This window comes from Lepidochelys kempii, chromosome 17, assembly GCF_965140265.1.
Source record: "Lepidochelys kempii isolate rLepKem1 chromosome 17, rLepKem1.hap2, whole genome shotgun sequence".
Classification (NCBI taxonomy): Eukaryota; Metazoa; Chordata; order Testudines; family Cheloniidae; genus Lepidochelys; species Lepidochelys kempii.
In genome coordinates, this window is record NC_133272.1 from 23,548,158 (window position 1) to 23,570,121 (window position 21,964).

The 21,964-nt window shown below is 41.7% G+C and overlaps 2 protein-coding genes across 3 annotated transcripts in view; both read right to left on the minus strand.

Annotated features, from left to right (window-relative positions):
- RNF43 (ring finger protein 43) overlaps positions 1–5,923 on the minus strand; it is a 130,709-nt gene extending 124,786 nt beyond the window's left edge. For both annotated transcript variants that reach the window (XR_012155431.1, XM_073315639.1), the window contains exon 1: positions 4,552–5,923. Coding sequence is in view for 1 of the 2 variants with exons in the window: in XM_073315639.1 (XP_073171740.1) it covers positions 4,552–4,788 (237 nt within the window). In the remaining variant the exon portion in view is untranslated. The remainder of the gene's footprint in view (positions 1–4,551) is intronic.
- Positions 5,924–9,997: 4,074 nt separating this feature from the next.
- Positions 9,998–21,964, minus strand: part of HSF5 (heat shock transcription factor 5) — a 69,206-nt gene continuing 57,239 nt past the window's right edge. The window contains exons 6-7 of the mRNA XM_073315045.1: positions 16,695–16,809; positions 9,998–10,076 (exon numbers count right to left, since the gene is read on the minus strand). Coding sequence (XP_073171146.1) covers positions 9,998–10,076; positions 16,695–16,809 — 194 coding nt within the window. The remainder of the gene's footprint in view (positions 10,077–16,694; positions 16,810–21,964) is intronic.

The window sequence follows — 21,964 nt, forward strand, 5'->3', positions numbered from 1 at the left end:
CAAGAGTTGCCAACACTGATATCTTTATCCGCTAAATTACAAGAGCTCTCAACTATGAGAAATCTTTTTCCCATGTTGGTTTCTACAGACTATGATCAATCACCTCTTAACTATTTCTTGCATAAAATTATAGATATAATTTGAGTTTCTTAAGGGTCTCTCTATCTGGCAGGTTTCTCAGACCTTGGATCACTCTTTTTTTTTTTTTCTTTTTACCCTTTCTAATCTATCAACATTCTTTTTAAAATGTGGACACCAGAACTGGATACAGAATTCTTAATACTGATCTCATTAATATCATATATAAAGGCAATACCATGTTCCTACTTCTACATGAGTTTGAACAGTTATACATCCCAAAAATAAATGATCATTAATGTTTAATTTTTAATTCTGCACCCCATGGATGTATGCTTTTCAATACATTCTTTAATTACATGATCACATATTTCTCAAATAAATTTCATTATCCCTAAATCTCTAACAGAAGTAGGCAGAGTCAATCTGGAGTATGGCTCTATCCCATTTTTTCTGGGAAATCTGATATTTCTATCTTTTCAAACCCTACCAGTGAAACTAAATGATTTACCCAACATCTAATGGAGATTGGGGCATGAATGAAAAAGCTAACTGGCTGAGACTCAAGTCACAGAGACTGATAAAAATTACAGAATAGAGAAAACGAGAAGTAGTGATAGAAATTTTATTAGTAAACACAACTGAGGCAGCTCATCTGCCAAACATTTCTAAGGTTAGAAACTGGTGGGCATTTTGGATCTCAGATGCTTCTGGATCTCCAGTTAGCTGCAAAGTGCTTTTATTAATGTGCTTGTCTAGAAGGTTATGTCCTTTCCTTTTTAATGTAAAGATACTTCCTCCAATTACCCAGACTTTTTCATGTCAAAGATAGATTACAGCAACATTCTTTACATGGAGCTGCACCTTCACACGGTTTGGAAATTGCAGCTAGTGCAGAATGCTGCTGCCCACTTACTAAGCAATGTTTCATGCTGAGAGCACGTTATTTCCATTTGAAGTATAAGGTGTTGGTTTTTACCTATAATGTCTAAAGTGGTCCTGTGCACTTGAGAGATTATTCTCTCTTTGTGACATACTACCTCTGGAGTGCCAGAGCTAACTGTTCTCTGTTTTAGACTGGAGGGGGCTGATGGCAGGGACTTCTCAGTGAGGGATCCTTTGCTTTGGAATTATCTTGATCCCCTATACCCTCCCTGTTCACAGGAGCCTGGATTTGGTGACCTTTGGGACATGCTGCAAAATTCAGTGTTTTCCCAGGCTTTTTCTGGTATAAACAGAAAGGATGATGCTGTGGTAAGGGGAGGGTGGGTATAGGACTGAGTTTGTTCTGGACTTGGGAGAGCTTTATTTATGAAGTCGTATTTATAAAGTCTGTTTGATACGTTAGGATTAATGTTGATAGTTAAACATTTTTAATGCACCTACAGAATCTGATATATATATTGAAAATAAAAAAAATATTCTGATAGTGATATTTACATGTTTGGTTACATTAAATTCTTTTATATAATAAACTGCCTTTTTCACAGTAATTATTTTGGTCAATCTAAGTGTACCATAGATAGAGAATTTTCTTTTAATGCGTGAGGCCTAATTTTGCAGCCCTTGGCCCCTTATATATGAGTAATCCTACAGAACTGAAAGGCAATACCCATGGAAGAAAGGGCTGTAGGATTACATAAGTGCTTAACATTTTACTACATTAATTCTGAAGCTGAATCTTGTATCATTGTATTAACAGTTTATATTTTCCAATTTTTTAGTTTGCAGTATGTAGCTTTCTAGTAAACTTCATTTATCCATAAAAGGCTGTTATATAGTCTTTAGCTTTATTAGTAGAACTACAATTTTTCACAAAGGACCGTTCAGACATTTTTCTCTTCAGTGGTAACACTGATAGTTTATGTACAGTTGTGGATGACTCACTGGTTGTACATTACTGATTTTGAAATGTACCCATGTAGTAACAACTTTAGATCTAAACTTGGAGGTAAAAAAAAAAAAAAAAAGCTTTTCTCATTAGCTGATGGAAATATAATGTTGCGTTTAGTATCTAAATCATATATAAGGACTTGAACCTGCAGATTCTTGCACACATGCTTAACTTTATTCACACGAGTAATCCCATTGATGCCAAAGTTAAACACATGCAGGATCGGGATGTTATTAATATAAAGACAGTAAGATATTCCAATATATCATAATTAAGATGTATTATTTCCCTATTTAAATGTGAACCCATATATAGGCCATCCTATTAGTTTCTTATATTTGAGTTACTTAAACCCTTTTCATTGTGTACTTTGAGGAAATAAAGTGAATTTGCTCTTACAACAAGCTACAACTGTGTATCTAGATTTCAACTCTTGCAATGGGATCCATGTTGTCACAGGGGCCTGACCACATGGATCCTACAGCAAGATCTGCCTTTTTTTTTTTTTAAATGGCACTATATTGTATTACCTGAGTATTAGTATGTTATAACGTAATTAAAGATCATATTATACATACACATAATGAGTCAGAGCTAAAATTGACTGAGCTTTTCTGGCAGTTGTGGTATAAACATCCTGTAAATGAAGACAAATTTAATCTTAGGCCCTAATCCTGAAACCAATTACACGTGCATGGACCTTTGCAAACAGATGGAATACTATTGACTTCAGTGAGACTCTGAGGGTGGGAAATGTCCACCTGTACAAATCTAGTTGCAGAATCAGGGCCTAAAATCCCGATGAAGTGCATCCAATGAAGTGAGCTGTAGCTCACGAAAGCTTATGCTCAAATAAATTGGTTAGTCTCTAAGGTGCCACAAGTACTCCTTTTCTTTTGGCCTAAAATCAGATACTGAACTGTATTGTTTGTATGTTTACATACACTAGACACATTAGATATGATTACTGAGAGTTTCTCCAACCTTTTCATTTTGTGGATATTTTTATTCTCTCATAGATTTAACACTCCAATCTACCAATGTTTAGTTCTCAAAATAGTTCATTCTATGGTATCTTAGAATGGGTTCAGCTTCCTTCTTATAGGAAAAGGATAACAATTTGAAACACTGTAAAATGTTCGAACTTCCATGCAACACAGGATATCCTCTTTTTAAAACCTTTCAATATTCTATATTTTGGGCTGAACATCTGAAGACCTGTATGCTCAAATGCAGCACTTACATACTGTACTACTGTAGATTTTGGTATGGCATTGATATTGACTTCATGGCTGTTGCTTGAGGACAGAACTGGTCATCAAGTATATTTTTCGAGGATACTTTTCATAATGGGAATATGGTTTAATAGAATAATACTTTGCTCTGCTCTAGCACTTTCATTCCGAGTTCAAATTGCTTTACAAACCTGAATTAAGCTTCAAAATGCCTCAGTGCCTCAATCTTGTATTACTGTCCATTTCTAATCTGTTAGCTTGAGGACCATATATTACAAGACTGGCTCAAAAATCTTTCTGTTCCCCCACTGTACGAACAATTTACTGTTTTAGTTACTGAAGAGTCAGTGTCACATTTGGAAAGTCACCACAGCCAAACGCTTTTCAGAATTAAATACGACTTCAGAACTGAAATTAATAAAAATTATCTGTCTTCATGAGTTTTATAATATCTGGTTCTTGAACAAGGAGCTCAGTTGTGTGTGAGAAAGACACACAAGGCAAGTCACTGACAGACAAGATGGCACATGAAGGTACTCCAGTAGCGCACCATGCTCTGCTACAATGAACTGAACTTTACAGATACGTTATGTGAGCAATCAGCCTGCTCACTGACCAGCACAACTGTGCTTCTGTCACAGCCTCTGCTGCCATAATCCGTTCAGAGGCTCTCCTCTCTCTTTCGATCAAGATGTTAGAAACAGATATTGATTACACTTATAACAGGTAAGGTACTGATGTGGGGGGAACCTGAGAATTGAGGATAATTTGCCTCCTTAGCTGAGCCAACACTCAGATTCTGGATCAATAATTATGGAGGACAGAATCCACCTGTATCCCTCAGCTCCATTAGAAATATAAAAGTAAGGAGGGAGGCAGGGGAAATCTATCAGAGGAAAGCCCATCCTCTTTGAGCGGTGTTTGCGCAACATGGAAAGTGGCTCACCAGACTTTGCATTGTATCACCAACTATGATAGAAAGTAATAATCCCCATAGGAGCAACTGACCATGTCCATACATTCAGCATTAGTACACTAGCAGCATTAGTATACAACTACAGTTGATGACAGGACGAAAAAACAGTTATAAAAGAAATTATCTTAAGAGACACAGTGTGAAAGGTTAAAGAGCAGCAGGATACATTACTATACTACAAAGCAAACAGGTGAGCAGCTCAGAGAGAAAAAACACATGGTTCCTCTGGTTACAGATGTACACGTGGGAAATAAAGACGATTCCACTGCACTAGGAGTTGAAGCAATGTGGGGGGGGAAGGGGAGGGAAGGCACACAGCACTAGGAGCATAAGGCCAATGGAATGGGATAGAATAAAGTTTCTCTTACCTGCAGCAGTTTTCCTTCTGCTGGAGTAACCTCAGCAACATCAGCAAACACTCCTTCCAATGTGATTGGCTCCACTTTTAAGGGGATCACCCTAATGATAGCCTTCTGTGCTGCTGATCTCTCTGACTCCACTGCCGCTGCCACTGCCAGCCCAGTAAGGCCAAGTCTGACCTGCAGTGTAGCCATTAGCAGCCAAGGCCAGAGGACAGCCAGCTGCAGCTGGGGGCCAGCACTCATGCTACCAGCTGCAGCAGTGCACTTCGGCCACACATATCGCTCAGGAATGTGTCCTCACCCCACCAGCAGGTTCCAACAGTTGACAGAGCTGGTTAAGTTTAGAGCTTTTGTGTGTTTCCACTCAAGTGGGGCAGATGGGAAGGAGGGGAGAGGGGCTCAGTAACCTACAGCCCCTTCCTCCTGGCACTCCTTATTGGGTTCCTCTTCTGTTTCTCACCATAATCATTTCTCTTCCTTGGTGCCAAGTGCCCAAAGGCCTGTGGGGCCTTAACAAAATAAAAACCAAACACCAACAATCTAAATTAGGCGTTTCTCCTTCTCCTCCAATGGATAAATCCAGAAAGATCAACATAAACTGAACAAATGGGCATTAAAAAAACCCAGCCAGGACACACAACAACACTATGTAGCATTTCAGTCCTGCCTGAGCTAATCACAGAGCGAGTCTCTGCCATGCAAGAAGTGTGTCTACAGCTCCTGCCCTTTCAGGATTACATTTCAAGATGATCAGCAGGTTGAACGGATCAATCTTAGATGTACTTGCCCTTTTCTCCAGCTAGTTATCTTTTCCACATATCTCATTCCCAAAAGCACGAGCTCTTCTGATTTAATATTAATTACAAGTATCAGTGTCCTCCATCAACTCCACATATTAAAGAATAATGTTGGAGGAGAGAGTATATTTCCCTTTGATAATTACAGCAGTATTTTTAAAGTTCAGTATAAATAATAGTGTTTGTTATTGGGCTGTCCTCCAAATTTATTTGATCCCTGACATCCCTGTTCTGTTAGAAATGCCTCGCTCACTTGGGCTTGGGGATCAAGATTTATTCTCCTGTTTCAGCATAAGGATAGGAAATTACTAGTAATCTGTGTTTGGAGTCTGTTTTAAAACACATATCTTCTGATCTTCAGTTTCCAAAATTCATTAGATGAACAAGAGTCTTCTCAACCTATTTTCAAATTCCCAGGAGGTAAAAAGGCCCCCAAAACATTTTAAAAGTTTAGGCACAGGCTTTGAGCAAAAAGTTACCAACATGTCCTTGTTTTATGCTATTCCTGTGCACGCCCAGGAACTTCTGTAATTGCTTTCAAGCACATGTTAATACAATCATAAATAAAAGCCCCGCAAAATAAAATAAAAAATCCATATGAGCTACCCAAAGGTCACATAAAAAGTACTGAAGAATCTTCATAATTGTAGAGAGGACAGGGAAATTTGGCAACTAAAATGACTTGGTACACTGATCATTCTCCTGAGAAGGGAGATATGGATTTTTAAGAGAGATCTGCAAACCTGTTGAGTAGTCTGCCTGCACGAATCCACAGGGGCTGAAACAGATGGAAATGTTTCTATAAATCCTGGACAAAACCAACTTCTAACAGCTTAGCAAAAAGTGTCCCATAATTCTCTCTCTCTCTCTCTCTCTCACACACACACACACACACACACACAAAATGCAGGTAGATAGGAATGGAATTCCACAGCCGGAAAGACAATCTAACAAGATCAAAGGTAGAAATTTACTCCAGGCTGAAAGTTCCTGGGCCAGGCATGGCTGAAGTTAAGTGTCCAAATGCAATCGAAAGACCTTAGAATGAATCCAAAAGCATTTCTGAATACTCCGTTCAAATAAAAGAGTCTCTCTTCTCCTTACAGCACATACAATGATCAGCTCGAAATGTGGGGAGTGAGAAAGAAAACAAAGTTTGGAAATATCAGCAAAAATCCAGCAGCAAACGTAGGCAGACTGCAATCAGTACAAAGTAGGCAATAGATCCCAGAAGCAAGGACTCTGAATCCTGAGGTGGACTTGAAAAGTTATGTAGATGTTGTGGAAGAGCTTTCCCTCCAGAAAAGCACTTCTGGATCAATTCCTTGGAGGAGGAAGCCTGTGGTTTGCAGTTTGTGTTCCTCAGCTCTCTGCCTCCCTCCCCTGGGACTGCAAGCTTTCTCTCTACCTGCTGACAAAGTGAGGGTGGAGCAGCCATAGGCAACAACCCCACCCCCTTGATGTCTGTTTCTCAGAGCTCCTGGACTCCCTCTCCTGATCCACAGCTAAACTGCATTCAACACATCCCTGATTATCTTACTGATTAACCTATCACATATAAATCAGGGTAATTAACTGGTCCTTCAAACTGACATTAAAGCAAAGTCTGTGTCGAACATAGCAAAGATAAAAATAAATAATAAAATAAATTAAAATGCAAAGTCAGATCAATAAACAAATGAAGTAGGGAATTTATCAGTGTGATGGCAGGCACTTTCCCAGCCTTCCCGTGACACTCTGAATGGCGTCAAGCCAGTATCTGAAGCAACTCCCCTCTGTAGAATGTACTGATTTATTGCAGCCTTATGTCTTTGGCCCTGGGAAGGACCCGTCCATTTCACGCACAGCTTTTCTTCAGTTCTTGCTAATTTAGATTCAGTAGCCCTTTTCTAGTTGCTACTGCAAGAACGTTTCAGGTCAGGTTGATGTCAGAGGTCTGGAATTCAATTGTTTTTCTCCTCTGACATCACTGGGAGGTGAATAATACTATAGGTCAGACCTATAACCTCAAAGTTAGGTTGCAAGTGGAAGTTTGTAACTAGGCATGTGATGGATCTGTGTTGAGGAAGACATATAAAACTTCCTAGTATATACCATACAGAAAATATGCTATCCTATCCATCCAGCCTCTCATTAGGCTAGTTCGGAGAGAACCTCTATAAAACATGGTGCTTATGAGAAAGGAATTGCACTCAAAAACATGACAGATAGTGACCCTTTGGATACACATGGAGCCAAATTCATCCCTGGTGAACTCCACAGAAATCAATGCAGTTACCCAAGGGGGAAATCTGGTAGACTATACTTTTAAGAAGCCTATTAGTGTGGCAATGATTTTTTTAATTTATAAAGGTGCTATCAGGAACTACTGGATAAAATATTTATTTTAAAATATCTGCATTTTAAAGTTTAACACACATACTGAGAATATAAATGCAACATCTATTTCACTTTAATAACTTTATGTTCTTTATGTGCTGCTGTAATTTTACATCTCAGTGTAACCAAACTCCACATTGTTCCCATTAACAAGAAAATAGTAAAACAATGTGCCTGGTTGGAGCAGTCACACTTTATGATTTACTGACTGAAATACATCCATGCTAAAAGTGCTAAAATATTGAGATGTCCAGTATGCTGGGTTACCTGAGACTTGTTAGTTGTGCAATACTATATGGATTTCTTTACACAGTGAGTGTCTTTTCTCTTCTGCCCTCTCACAATGTGCCTGAGAGTTAATTAAGGATAAGGAAAGCTACAGCTGATAGTACTGTGCATGTAAAGTATGGCAGGAGATCCAGCTCCATGGCCTTTTTTAATTCAGAAAGGTAATAAATACTAGGATTTCGTAATTAATCATTAAAAAGTAGAACCTTAAACCATGCCAAGGCTCCTTGACTCACCTCTCCAAAAGAACATCACATCTTTTGGTGTAGACAGGACTGAGAAAGTTAAGACAGGAAGCTTCCTTACTTAATATGTAACAGCTCCAGTCTGGCAATGCAGAATTCCAGTGATCCCTATGACTTCATACTCACTTCTCAGTCAGGGCAGTTGAACTAGACAGGACTCTCCTCAAAGCCTGTCACCATTCCCTTAACGGCAGAAATTGCTAGAGGGTAATGAAGCTCTCCCCTATTCCAACAGCATCCTCTGAAGTAGTCCCAAACCCTGCCAGCAACAAACCAAACTCAGATTTCAGTGATCCTGCTGTATTGCTGAACTCCTTTTCCCTTTAACTATTTGAATGCATTAAGTCCATTTTTGCTATTGGGTTTCAACATATTCTAATTTGAGTGCAGGGCCTGAGAAGATGCAACCCCCTAAAACATTCAAACCCTCTGAAAACTTGCTGTATGCATATGACAAAAGATGTAAAATGGCAGCTCTGAGGAAGGTCAGTATAGTAGTGCTCCTGCTAGCGTCCCAAGACCCAAGAGCATCCCCCAGCTTCCAACTTTCTGGTCTGAAGCCTTGGCAGGGGTTTAAAAGGTCTGATCTTGGTTCATCCTACCATCCAGAGTTTGTCTTTGAGGTAATGAACATAGCTGTACACTGTAGGAAGATTTAGAGGCCATAACTCGGGTTCTGACAAATAGCAGGCCTATTCGCTCTGCTTCTTCCTTGTGTGTTTTCCCAATTATATTGGACTGAGTCTCACTGACTATAAAGATACATGAACTGGCAGGAATCAATTAGAGTTACATGTTTTCAATGCTGCCTCATTCACATATATTATCCTAACACAACAAATATTTCACATGCATCCTTTATCCTTCTGTCAGTATTTCAACATTAATAAATATTAATACAAATACATAGCTGTTAAAAATCTTAACTCTACTGTCAATATATTAAATTATATTAAACAAGTGCCTTGTGAAGACCTACTTAAAATAGTAAACAAACAGATGACTTACCATTATAGATATCACTAGAATTAAAAGAAATTATTAAAACAGAAGAATGTTTCATTTATGTAAAAGATCCAGCGGCTGTTGTGTGTGGTGGATGCTCATCGGTCAGACACACTTGCTGCTGAAACAGAGCACTGTGCTTGGATGGAAGAGCATTTCCCTGATTAATCACTTAGAAAATTAGCTCACTTTTCCCAGAGATGCTCTCCTGGAATCCCTGACCCACTCAGACCTGGAATCTAGTGACCTCCCAATGTTTTTGTTTCTCACACAATTCCCTTTAAAGGGCAAGTATAACTCAAAGGAGACACACTATTAGCACAAAACTGGGGATGTGCTGACTACACTCCCCAACAAAGTGAAGTAGAGAGATTCCAAATACAACAGGAGAAACAGCTTGCTCCCCAGTAAGAAAGTCTTGTAGAGGCTTTTAAGGTTTCCTGTTTACAGTGTCCAAGCTTTTTGTTTCTAAGCAATTTTAGGCAGGTAAACAATTACTGCATATTAAACACCCTAGCCGCTAGATGTTTTACAACCTGTCGAAGTAGAAAATGTAACAAAAGAGATGCAGTAAACAGTGGAGTGACTAGTTCCCCATAAAACTAACAAAAGCAAAAGGAAAGAGATTTTTTTAAAACAGTTGAAAAGTTCCAAAGTGCATATTGTGTGCAAAGCACTGCCTCTGGGGTCTGATATGGAGAACCCAGTTGGCAATTAATGCACATTTTCACATGCTTGTCACCCACTTCTCACTCTCTTAATTCTTCTTTTGGAAAGTGCTCCTGTTTGCAAGCTACATCCACCAGTAGATGGAGATCTAGGAGGAAAAAAAGGAGCAGTTATGCAGTACACATGAGTGCTTCTTACCTAACCACATATAGGGCAGGGTTCTCAAGTCTCTTTTCATCTACTTTCTGGCAGCTGATATAAAATGTAGCCACAGCCAGCCTAAACTTCAAGAGTTTGCTGGCCATTGCCAAGGAATGCCAAGTGCTCAGACTTTGGGCATCTGCACCTTTCTAAACAATTTTTATCTGAAATGCACCCATCTAGACTGAGGTGAAACATTTCACAGCTTTCAGAGGAACAGCCGTGTTAGTCTGTATTCGCAAAAAGAAAAGGAGTACTTGTGGCACCTTAGAGACTAACCAATTTATTTGAGCATGAGCTTTCGTGAGCTACAGCTCACTTCATCAGATGTTTACTGTGGAAACTGCAGCAGACTTTTCACAGCTGATTGTTAGTTTATTTGTGCTGCTACTTGCCAGAATTTTAGCCCTTATGCATCTACTGTTTCCTGTTCTCTCCTACAATACAAATGAAGTGTCCACAACCATCCTGTACACAGAGGGCAGTTAGGAAAAGCATAAGCAGTGTTCAAAATCAACAATTTACTGTCCTCAAATGAAGCTAACTTGGGAAAAACATGGACCAATGTTCCTCTCTGAAACTTACATTTCTTAAGCAGAGTGAAGATATTCTGGATGTATCCATGGGGATGGATTAAGGAATAGGATCTCTAAATGCCTAGGGCCCCAGCTCATTGAGTCATGTGATTACATTAGAAATTCATCTTTCATTTTTTTAAAGCGTTTCCTAGCCCTCAAAGTAGGAAAGAAAAACTTGAAAATATGATTCAAGTGTACTGATGCAGTGAAGTCAGCAGACAAGACAGTTACTTACCTGTACTGTAATTGTTGTTCTTTAAGGTGAGGATGCAGAAATGAATTCCACTCAGGTGTGCATGCGAAAGGGCACTAAAGCCAAAGAACTTCCCCAGCAGTATCTATAGGGGTGGCACACATGCTCTGGTCCTGAGCTACTCCCCAGGCTATTTAAGGGTGGCGCCACGCTGACCCCCCTCAGTTCCTCCACACCAAACATCAAGAATTTAGACTCTAATGCTGAGGGGCCAGAGAGTGCGTCATGGAATACCCATTGCCATGGATTAACAGGATCAGTGGTATGCCCTCAACTTTGGTACAGTCATTTGGAGGAACCTCTTTGATGTGCCCAACTCACAAGGGGTCCCAAGCTTCCTTCAGGGAAGGCCACGCAGCCTCACCACCTCCTGAGATTGAACCTCTGAGCTTTAGCACTCCTGCTTCACACTGTGAGCTCTGCTCAGCAAGTTCAACTCAGATAGATTCCTGGTAGAGACTTGTACACTCTTCAGGAATTAATGCACCTCACCAAGCATTTACAGTGACACTCAAGCAGTATTTTCAAAACAGAAGGGCTTATTAAGTCAACTGGAATACAGCACAGAAAACCCTTAGGTCAACACAGAGGAATAAAGGTTAAAGCATTCTGGTTAGCCCTGAGTACTAGCCAAGCTGTAGTAAAACTCAATTTTCAGGTTCTGTCTGTCTCTCTCAGAAAACGTCTATATGTACAGCACATCTAGTGAAGACACTCTCCAGCATAGAGCGTCTTCACCAGATGTGCTGCAGTAGTGCAGCTGTATCGGCACATCTGCACCCGCTCGAGCGCTGTACACAGCACTGTGCACACAAGGGCTCATGTAAGTGTAACGTATGTTGCTCAGGAGGGTGGTTTTATTCACAACCCTGAGCAACATAAATTATGCTTCAGAGTAACAGCCGTGCTAGTCTGTCTTTGCAAAAAGAAAAGGAGTACTTGTGGCACCTTAGAGACTAACCAATTTATTTGAGCATGAGCTTTCGTGAGCTACAGCTCACTTGCTGTAGCTCATGAAAGCTCATGCTCAAATAAATTGGTTAGTCTCTAAGGTGCCATAAATTATGCTGACATAGGCTGTAGACATAGCCTCAGTCTGACCTCCTTAATCAGTTCCCAGATGAGAGAGCCCCTCAGCTTTGAAGGTAGCGATGCAGCCTGCAGCAGCACAGAAGTAAAGGTAGCAATATTCTGCCATGACACCCTTATTTCTACACTACTGCTGGCAGTTGCACTGCCTTCAGAAATGGGCTCCCAGCCAGCAGCCCCAGAGCTTCCTGCAGCTGGGGGAGATTCCTGGAGGTGGGTCTGACCCAGCCCTGGGAGTAGCCCCTGCAGGGGAAGAGGAAGTCCTGTCCCACACCAGCCTGGTTAGGACCAGCAGCTGGAGCCTGGTGTACAGTAGGAGCCTTCAGCCAGGGTGCCCTGAGCCCTGCCCCTCCCCAAGCCCAGTGCCCTAGTGCTCAGGGGTTAAAGAGGCCTTGAGCTGGCTGTGTGTCAGGGAGAGGTGATCATGGAATCCCCCCACAACATCCCCCACCTGTAAGGCCAGCCCTGTCCCCCCTGAAAAGTGAAGCCCCCTCCGTATTATGCCACCCTCACTTCTGTGTGCTGCTGGAGGCGGTGAGAGAGCAGCGGCTGCTGGCTGGGTACCCAGCTCTGGAGGTTGCACTGCCACCAGCAGCAGTGCAAAAGCAAGGGTGGCAATATCACAACCCCCCTCCCTATTACACCCTTTGGGGTTGGGACCCTCATGATTACAACACTATAAAATTTCAGATTTAAGTATCTGAAATCATGAAATTTATTATTTTTAAAATCCTAGGACTGTGAAATTGACCAAAATTGACCATGAATTTGGTAGAGCCCTGGCCAACACAGTGTTACAGTCCCACTGAGAATCACTTCCTTCACTGGTGGAAAGAGACAAGTGAGCCCTTTCAGAAATCTGACTATCAAGGAGTTCAAGAAGATTGATTTCCCCTTGAACTGGAGAATGTAGGACCAAAATTGAATGAACTGAAAGACAAACCAGATGACTGAGGTATAACAAGTATTCCACAATGTTCTGAACACATGACTGTATTGTTGAGTCCCTGAGATGAGGGACCAGATCGAAAAACAATTCCATTCTGCCACACAGAGAGTCCTAATACAGGGCTTTCTACTATTCAGTAGAACTTGCCAAAGAGCTTCGGAACAGGACTTCTCTTCCTTGTCTAGCCACACAGCATGCATGCTGGGAAGTGTAGACTGTTCGGTGCTGGGTGTGAAATCTGACCATGGAATGAAACCAATCCATCGGGACAAGGAAGAGGAATGGATGGAAGAACAGAAAGACCGAGGAGATTGGAAAACCAACACTGTCTCAGCCAAACTGATGCAATGAGAATCAGTCTGGCATGATCCATCCTTACTTAGCCTGAGGATTACCTAAGGAATGAGCAGGACTCAGCGTAAAGTATACATCTGAGCTAATCCCCAACTCAGATTAAATGTGTCTGTCATGGAATCCAGACTGAGATCCACTTGAGAGCAAAATTGATGGCACTTTTTGTTGTCCTTCGCTGCAAACAGGTTAACAACAGGAATGCACCATTCTCCGAATATGTACCTCAGCACACTGCTCTTCAGAGACCACTCGTGATTCTGAGAAAAGTTCCTGCTGAGATGATCAGCTACGTGATTCTGGGCACTTGGTAAATGAATGGCTGTGAGAATGAAGTTCTTTTCAATGCAGAATTGGCAGAACTTTACTGCCTCCTGACAAAGCTGATAGGAGTGATCTCCCCTGTTTCTTCACATAATACATTGCTGTGGTGTTGTCGGTGAGCATGTGAACCACTATGCCCCTGATCTGTGCTCAACATTCCTTGTGTGCATTGTAACCAGCCTGAAGCTCCAGAATGCTTATATGAAGAGATGCTTCCTGCTCCAACCACAAACCGTGTTATTGTGGAAACATCTGTGACTATGGTCCTGTCTGGAAAAGAATCAGCAAAGGGAAAACTCTAGTATACTTTGCTCTGAACTGTCCACCATTGGAGGGAGTCCAGAATTGCTGGAGGCACTCAGACCAGCCCGTCGAATACCTGACATTTTGGGCGACAGACCAACCAACAAGGCTTGAAAAGGGTGAAGGTACAATCTTGCATGCTGGAGCATGTAAGTGCATGTGGCCATATGACTTAACAACTTCAAGAATACTTGAATTGTAATAGAAGGATGAGAGCAGAGAGCCAGACATGGATGGTGAATTGTCCGGAATCGCTAGTTCGGCAGGAATGTCCTTGAACTCAGAGAATCTAGTAGAATGAATGAAGATTGCACCAAGAATCATGGCAGATGAACACCAAAATAGAAGGGGAGAAGTAATTGAAGCCCCAACTATTGTAGACCAAACGATCTGGTTGGAAAGAATGCAAATAAACATAAGTGCACAACATCCGGAGCATGTGCTATATGCCCTACCTCTACTATAAGAGTGGCAACAACAATGGGGAGATGGGACTATATGAAATAAAAGAGATATAGGGGAATATACTGTAAGTGGCATTGGTGCTGGAGTTTTAAACTCATTTGATATTGAGACGTTACAAGGGAAAATGTCAGCCTTGGGTAAGATTTTGGGGGTTATACAGACACGTAACACAAAATTTTGGTGCATTATCAGAGCAAGGAATAAGAAGTGTGGAGCTCCAGTTGAAACAAGCCCAAGCCTTGGAAATGTCTCTATATGTAAATCTGTTTGGTGTGTCTGAAATTAACAATAAATCTGTACTAGCAAAACGATGTGCACAGATGCAAACTTATGGGATACAATAGAGAGAGAGAATGGTCAATCTGTCAAGTAATGGGCAATGGCCTTTTGAATGGTTCAAAGATCCTCATATACGGAGTCAACGAGTTGCAGGATAGAAGAAATATAAGGAGTTTAATTGGAATCAAGCCACTCTGAGAGGAGAGTGGAAAGGCAGAATGCTGTTACACAACACAGGGAAGCAGAGAAAAGCAGCAATGGCCTGGGGGTTGCCAAAAATTATTAATGGAGAATTATGGCAAATAGAAATAAGTGGGACCCACCTAGTTCAAGAAGAAGGGAGTTATAAATTAGTAGAATTAACACAACATTGTGAGGAGTGGGAGCGAAATAAATGAGTGTGCCCACAGATAACTTGGTCCCTAGAGGGATGTCATTTGAACCATTGAAGCAGACACTGTACTATGCAAAATTTAGCCTCTAATAGCACAAGAGTGTTTGATTTAGGCAATGGGTGTATTTGTGTGGCAACCATTGAAAAACATGTATTTTGGGGAAGAATGACCAAAAAAAGCCCAATTGAGTCATGTAAATGTAATGTAACAGAAGTCATTACTGATGGAATTATTTTCCAAGGTCCTCTATTTTTAAAAAAGGAAATTGTTTGGATACCAAAAGATGCGGACTGGTCCTTTAATTTGGGGATACATTGAGAACAATGGGAAAAACTGATTGATGAAAGTGAAAAAAATCAGGCAATATGCAAAAGATGTATCTAAATCTGCTCAGCTGGGAAAAATTAACATTCTGGTCCACAATGGTCAAATATTAAAACTGGGGAAAGAAGGAGAACAATTGACAGTCCATCACTGGTATGATGTCTTTAAAGGATGGTCTCCCAGTGCTACAGCTCTTCTAAATTTAATGCTACATCCTATTGTTATATTATTTGCATTAATGATTTTGTTAACCTTTATTATGCTATGTCTATACTGCCAAATAAGAAAGTGACAAGAAGTTCTGGAGCAAATAATATATAAAATTGAATTGCTTGCAAAATTATAAAGTGATACAATAATTAATGGTAGGTTTCAGAGTAACAGCCATGTTAGTCTGTATCCGCAAAAAGAAAAGGAGGACTTGTGGCACCTTAGAGACTAACAAATTTATTTGAGCATAAGCTTTTGTGAGCTACAGCTCACTTCATCGGGTGCATTCAGTGGAAAACTGAATGCATCCGAAATGCATCTGATGAAGTGAGCTGTAGCTCACGAAAGCTTATGCTCAAATAAATTTGTTAGTCTCTAAGGTGCCACAAGTCCTCCTTTTCTTTTTACAATAATTAATGGTATTAATCATGTATCAAAGGGAGGAAACGTTGGGATTTATATATATGCATATATAATGCATATATCCATGTAATATGTTATAGGCCATGGAGGCCTACTGTGGATGAACTACTGTGTTTTGACATGAGTACGTACGTTGCGTATTGGCAACTGCAGCAAAAACCTTGAGGTTTCAAGTGGTCAAGGACTATTGTATAAAACAACTGTTATGTCCCTGGGAAATATATGGAGAATCAGCAGATACAGAAACACCACCAGCTGGACTGCTATAAAAAAGATGTATAAGAATTGGAGGAAATGGCACGCCTTGGATTCTAGAGGCCTGCCTGGAACTGAGTTGTGGGTGAAAGGCCCAAACAACAGAGACAAAAAAGTAATGACGTCACAAAATGGACTATAAATGGAGGCTTCTAACATTTGCAATTTGAAGTCTTTCAACAACCAGAGCCCTGTTTGGATATAGATGTGGTCTTTCTGCCGGCTCCCCACATCTTGTGATCTGATCTAATTGAACCTCGACTTGCCATCAGGACTTCATTCTGATCTGTGGACTGTGGAGAAATATGTTTGGAGTATGAATGTGGAGTGAATGAGGTTTATTTTGTAAGCAATAAAGAGTACTTACAGTATTATATACCAACACTGTGTCCGGTATCTGCCTGCTTCCCCATCCTGTAAGGAGGCCCCTATTGTGGGTCTAACAGCTTCCTCTGCTATGCCTTCAGCACCATCTGGCTTGGCTGCAGAATCAGAGAACCACAGGGTTAGAAGGGACCATGAGGGTCATCTAGTCTAACCCCCTGCCAAGATGCAGGATTTGTTGTGTCTCATAGACTTTAAGGTCAGAAGAGACCATCATGATCACCTAGTCAACCTCACCCACTCACTCCTGTAATAAACCCCTAGCTTCTGGATGAGTTACTAAGGTTCTCAAATCATGATTTAAAGACTTCAAGTTACAGAGAATCCCCCATTTACACTTGTTCAAACCTGCATTTACACTAGTTCAACCCATACCCCATGCTGCAGAGGAAGGTGAAAAAAACCCATGGTCTCTGCCAATCTGATCTGGAGGAAAAACCATCCAAGACAGATGGCTCTCCAGCATCTTTTGGAAATCTTCCAGTGAAGGAGTTTCCACAAGTTTGTTCCATTGTCCTACTGTTCTTACAGTTAGGAAGTTATTCCTGAGAATCATAGAATATCAGGGTTGGAAGGGACCTCAGGAGGTCATCTAGTCCAACCCCCTGCTCAAAGCAGGACCAATCCCCAATTTTTGCCCCAGATCCCTAAATGGTCCCCTCAAGGATTGAATTCACAACCCTGGGTTTAGCAAGTTAACACTCAAACCAGTGAGCTATCCCTCCCCCATCTAAGATTTAATGTAAATCGGCTATGCTGTAGTTTGAATCCTTTGCCTCTTGTACTGCCCTCCATGGCAAGAATGAACTTTTTTCCATCTTTTTTATGGCAGCCTTTCAAGTATTTGAAGATCGCTATCATATTCCCCCACTCCTTTAATCTCCTCTTTTCCAAACTAAACAAACCCAGTTACTTTAGCCTTTGTTTATATAGGCTGCATTCCATTCCTTTGATTATCTTTGTTGCTCACCTCTGGATCCTTTCCAGTTTCTCTACATCCTTTCTATGTGTTGGTGAACAAAATTGGACACAATACTCCAGCTGAGGCCTAACCAACAATCAGTAGAATGGTACTGTCACCTCCCGTGACTTGAATGCTATGACTCCCTAAAAGTCTTAGTCAATGGCACATTATTGAGGGAGGTGATGAAAACTATGTGGGTTCAAGTCAAATGTTCAGGAGGATCTCTGTTAGCACATAGCAGGTATGTATACAGTCCAAAACCCACTTAGCGACTCTGAAGGCATTGGTTGTCCCGTTATCTATTCCGCAAAATAGAGCTAACAGTCTTGGTGAGGCTCTAAGTGATGTAGTCCAGTCCATGTAAACGGACACTGCTCTAAGCATACCTAGTGTGTGGAGTTTTACTTTGGCTATGGAAGAAAGAGGTTTGGGGGAAAAAACAGGAGGATGAATAGATTGGCTAATGTGAAAGTCTGAGACAACCCTGAGAAGGAACTCCATGTAGGTATGTCTACACTGCAATTATACACCTGTGGCTGGCTCTGGCTTGTGGGGCTCGGGCTAAGGGGCTGTTTAATTGCGGTGTAGACCTTTGGGCCTGGGCTGCAGCCCTAACTCTGGGACCCTCCCACTTCCCATCATCCTAGAGCCCAGGAGCCAGCCTGAGCCCAAATGTCTGCTGCTGAGCCCAAAGCAAACCCAATGGAGTCAGAAGTTGCCCCAGAGCCTGGTAAGTTTATGACTCCAATTTACAGTTTATTATTACAGTAATTGGAGGGATTTCTGCTCTAAGAAGCAACACAAAAGTTATGACAAGCCCTGGCTACTAGCACGTGTCTGCTAATGGTGGATTGTATCAGAGTGCCTTGATGTCCCGCACCCACCCCACCAGGTTTCCTGACCACATGGAGTTCAAAATGGCAACTGGAAATTTCAAACATTCATAACAGCTGTAAAAAGGCTTTTCACTGTGAAGTCACAGACGTTTGTTAGTCAGTCACTCATGTTTTCCTTTCAATAGTAAGGACTTGAAATGTGCCATTCTGTAACCATTCCTGTTTGGTCTATGGAGCTGCCTGGAAATGGTGAACTCACTGTGTGTGTTTGGGGAACAGTCTTCTATTTCCATATCTAGTCTATTTCAGTTACAGGTAGTCCATGCCACCTTGAGAGAAATGATTTTATGAACCACAGAATAAGCAGAATGTCAGTTTTTGCCTAGAACTAATCATTTTAATCTACCAAAAGCACATTAAACAACCATTCTAAACCTACCAAGAATGTAATTAAACCTTCTTTTTCCAGGGCCTCTGAAATCAGGGTATGGTTTCATAACCCAAGGCAAAAGGGAGTATGCGGGGTCCCTCAGAATAATGGTGGGGAAAGTAACTCCATTTATGCCAATGTCATTTAGTGGGAATAGTGTCCCAGCCTGTTTATGAATGTAGACTCCTAAGCAGCAAAAAACTCTGGCATTGTGAATTTTTCCAGTACAGCCCACGTTGACGCTTGTAAATTGGCCTCTGTGGTCTAAAAGGGGCCACATAACAATGAAGTAGTAACTTTTGTGGTTTATGTACTCATGTTCTCCTTGTGGAAGGAAAATTATGGCAAACAATTGCCCCAGAGCAGTTAGGAAACCCTATTCTCTCAGCCAGCAATTACCTCCGGAATATCTTTAATGCCCGCCACACACAGGGTAAACCACACACGTAATTGCTCCAGATACCTCCACCACCACCTTACTCACAGTTGACTTTCCAACCCTAAACTGGTTGGCAAGGGATCTGTAGCAGTTCGGGGTAGCCAGCTTCCAGACGGTTTTGGCAACATGCTTCTGGACCAGCAAGGGTGACCTCAGTTGTGTCTCTACACTGGAGAGTGGGAGCAAGCTGCTCACAAAGCTCCAGAAATGTAGCTTTCTTCACACGAAAGTTTTGGACTCACTGCTGATCAACCCAGGTCTACAGGACAATGTGACCCACCAGTCTGTGCTTCTACATAGGGGGCATCAGCAGCTATGCCAATTGTACTGAGCAGCATCTGCCAGTGCGAGTCTGCCAAGCGAGGGTACTCCTCCTCCTTCTCCATCAGGAAATCCATCAGGTATCTTGGGTGGGACAGAAAACACCACTGAAATATCCACCAGCACCTCACAGATGCTCTGCCAGTTTCCTGACACAGGAATGTAAGTGCAAGCAAGAGAAGTTCTTCAAATGGTGCCTCCATGTTGCTGGCTCCAGTAGCTGGGAGTGCACCAACCAAAACGACTGCTCGACAGGCTATATTGGCAGGCTGTTCAAACTTCCTGTAATCTGCAGGCTAGGCAGTAAAGAGCTCTCTCCCGCCGACAAACAGCAGCTACATTGTGCGCCTTTTAGCGGCATGGCTGTAGTGGCACAGACATGTCGCTAAAAGGCGCATAGCGTAGACAAAGCCTTAGTTTGTGACAAGTTGGAGCGTGAATCTAGCCTGACTGCACTAGCCTGCCATGGACTAACTGTCCATGTGCACCCTGCTGGTGCACCTATTAACAGTTTGTTAACATGCTTTGATCTAATTCCCTTTGAAATGGGACTTGATCGCAGTGCATTAACAAACCGTGTGTGTGTCAACAGGGGCCACACCGACAGATAGTCCCCAGCAAGCTGCTGGCAGAAGAGGTTCACACCCCAGCTTGCCTCTAAGATAAATGTTAATGTTGGCAAGCCCTGTGCATGCTGCTGCAACATCTGACTATGGCACTACTGCTTGCCATTTTAAGCCAGTGAGTCTTTCCTTACTAAGGCACCTTTTCTTCTGTGTGCATTACTATGTGGCATGGTTTCTAAAGCCCTCAACCAAATTCCTTGTTTGCCTATTAATCATCCCATGTAAGTGAAACTTTGCCTTAAAATACAGAGTGAGTGGGGAGTCTCTGGGTGGAGACAGTGGATCCCCATGAACCATCTGCAGTTGAAACAAACAGCCTCGTAGACTTTTGGAAAGGTTTGGTTCTGCTCAGATAAAAGGCTAATGCCCATCTGACAATTAACATATGGAAGGTAGCTTCCTGCCAAGTCTGATGTAGTTTTGAGGGGGAAAAATGGGATATGGATGGTTTCATTTATATGAAATTGAGAAGACACCTTGGGTCAGAACTTGGGATGTAGTCACAATAATACTTTGTCTTTTAAAACACTGTAAAAGGTGGGGGCGGGGAGAAATCTGCCACTAAAGCCTCCAATTCTCCAACCCTCCAAGCAGAAGTTATGGCAATCAAGAAAGCAGTTTCAATGGCTACGAGAAGCAGCAAACATGTAGCTAATGGTTCAAAGGGGTGTTTCATAAGGCAATTAAGAACGAGGTTCAAGTCCCATAGTGGAGCAGGTTCTCTAATCTGTGGAAAGAGGTTCATCAGTCCTTTCAGAAACCTTACGGTCCCGGGGTCAGAAAAAAAATGAAAAACCTTCTACCAGTGAGTGAAAGGTACAAAGCCACCAAGAGGAGCTTGAGAGAACTCTTACGGAGACCAGATCTTTTCAATTCCAACAGGTAGACTAAAACTGTGGGAAGATGAGAGTGAAAAGGAGAATCTTGATAATGGGAATACCAGTGGTGAAGTCTCTTCCATTTCTGAAGTATTTCATGTAAATGTCTTTCTACTATGTAACAATATTTGTTGCACCTCTGTTGAACAGGAAGTCTTTACACCCCCAAGAAGCATCAAGGAGTCACACCTGAAGTCACAAAATTTCTAATCCGGGATAAAGTAACAAACCAGTCTCCTGAGACAACAGGTAATGTCTCAGCAGTGGACAAGAAGTGAGTCAAATCAGGTCAGGATACCAAACTTGTTTTGGCCACATCAGTGCACTCACAATGACTATGGCTTTGTGCTTCTTTATCTTGCTCAAAACTTTGAAGAGCAACGGTGTTGGTGGATACTTGTAAAGTAGGCTCTTTGCCCAGGAAATAAGGAAAACATCTCCTAGTGAGTGAGGGCTCTAAACCCCCTCTGGAAACCCCCAAGGTAAGAATATGGTGTTGAGGACTCATAAGTCCCCATTTGTAATTACAGGAGAACTACCTGCTGAGATCATCGGTTGTGGTATTCTGTATAGCAGGGAGGTAAGAAACTGAGATCACTATTTGGTTGGCGAGGCACCAATTCCAGCAGTTTACTGCTCCAGTGCAAGTAAGAGGACACACACCCTGCCCCAACAATTCATGTAAAATATGCAGGCCACATGGCCTGTCATGATCTTGATGGATTTGACTTTGATCAGAGAAAGAAAGTGAATAACAAG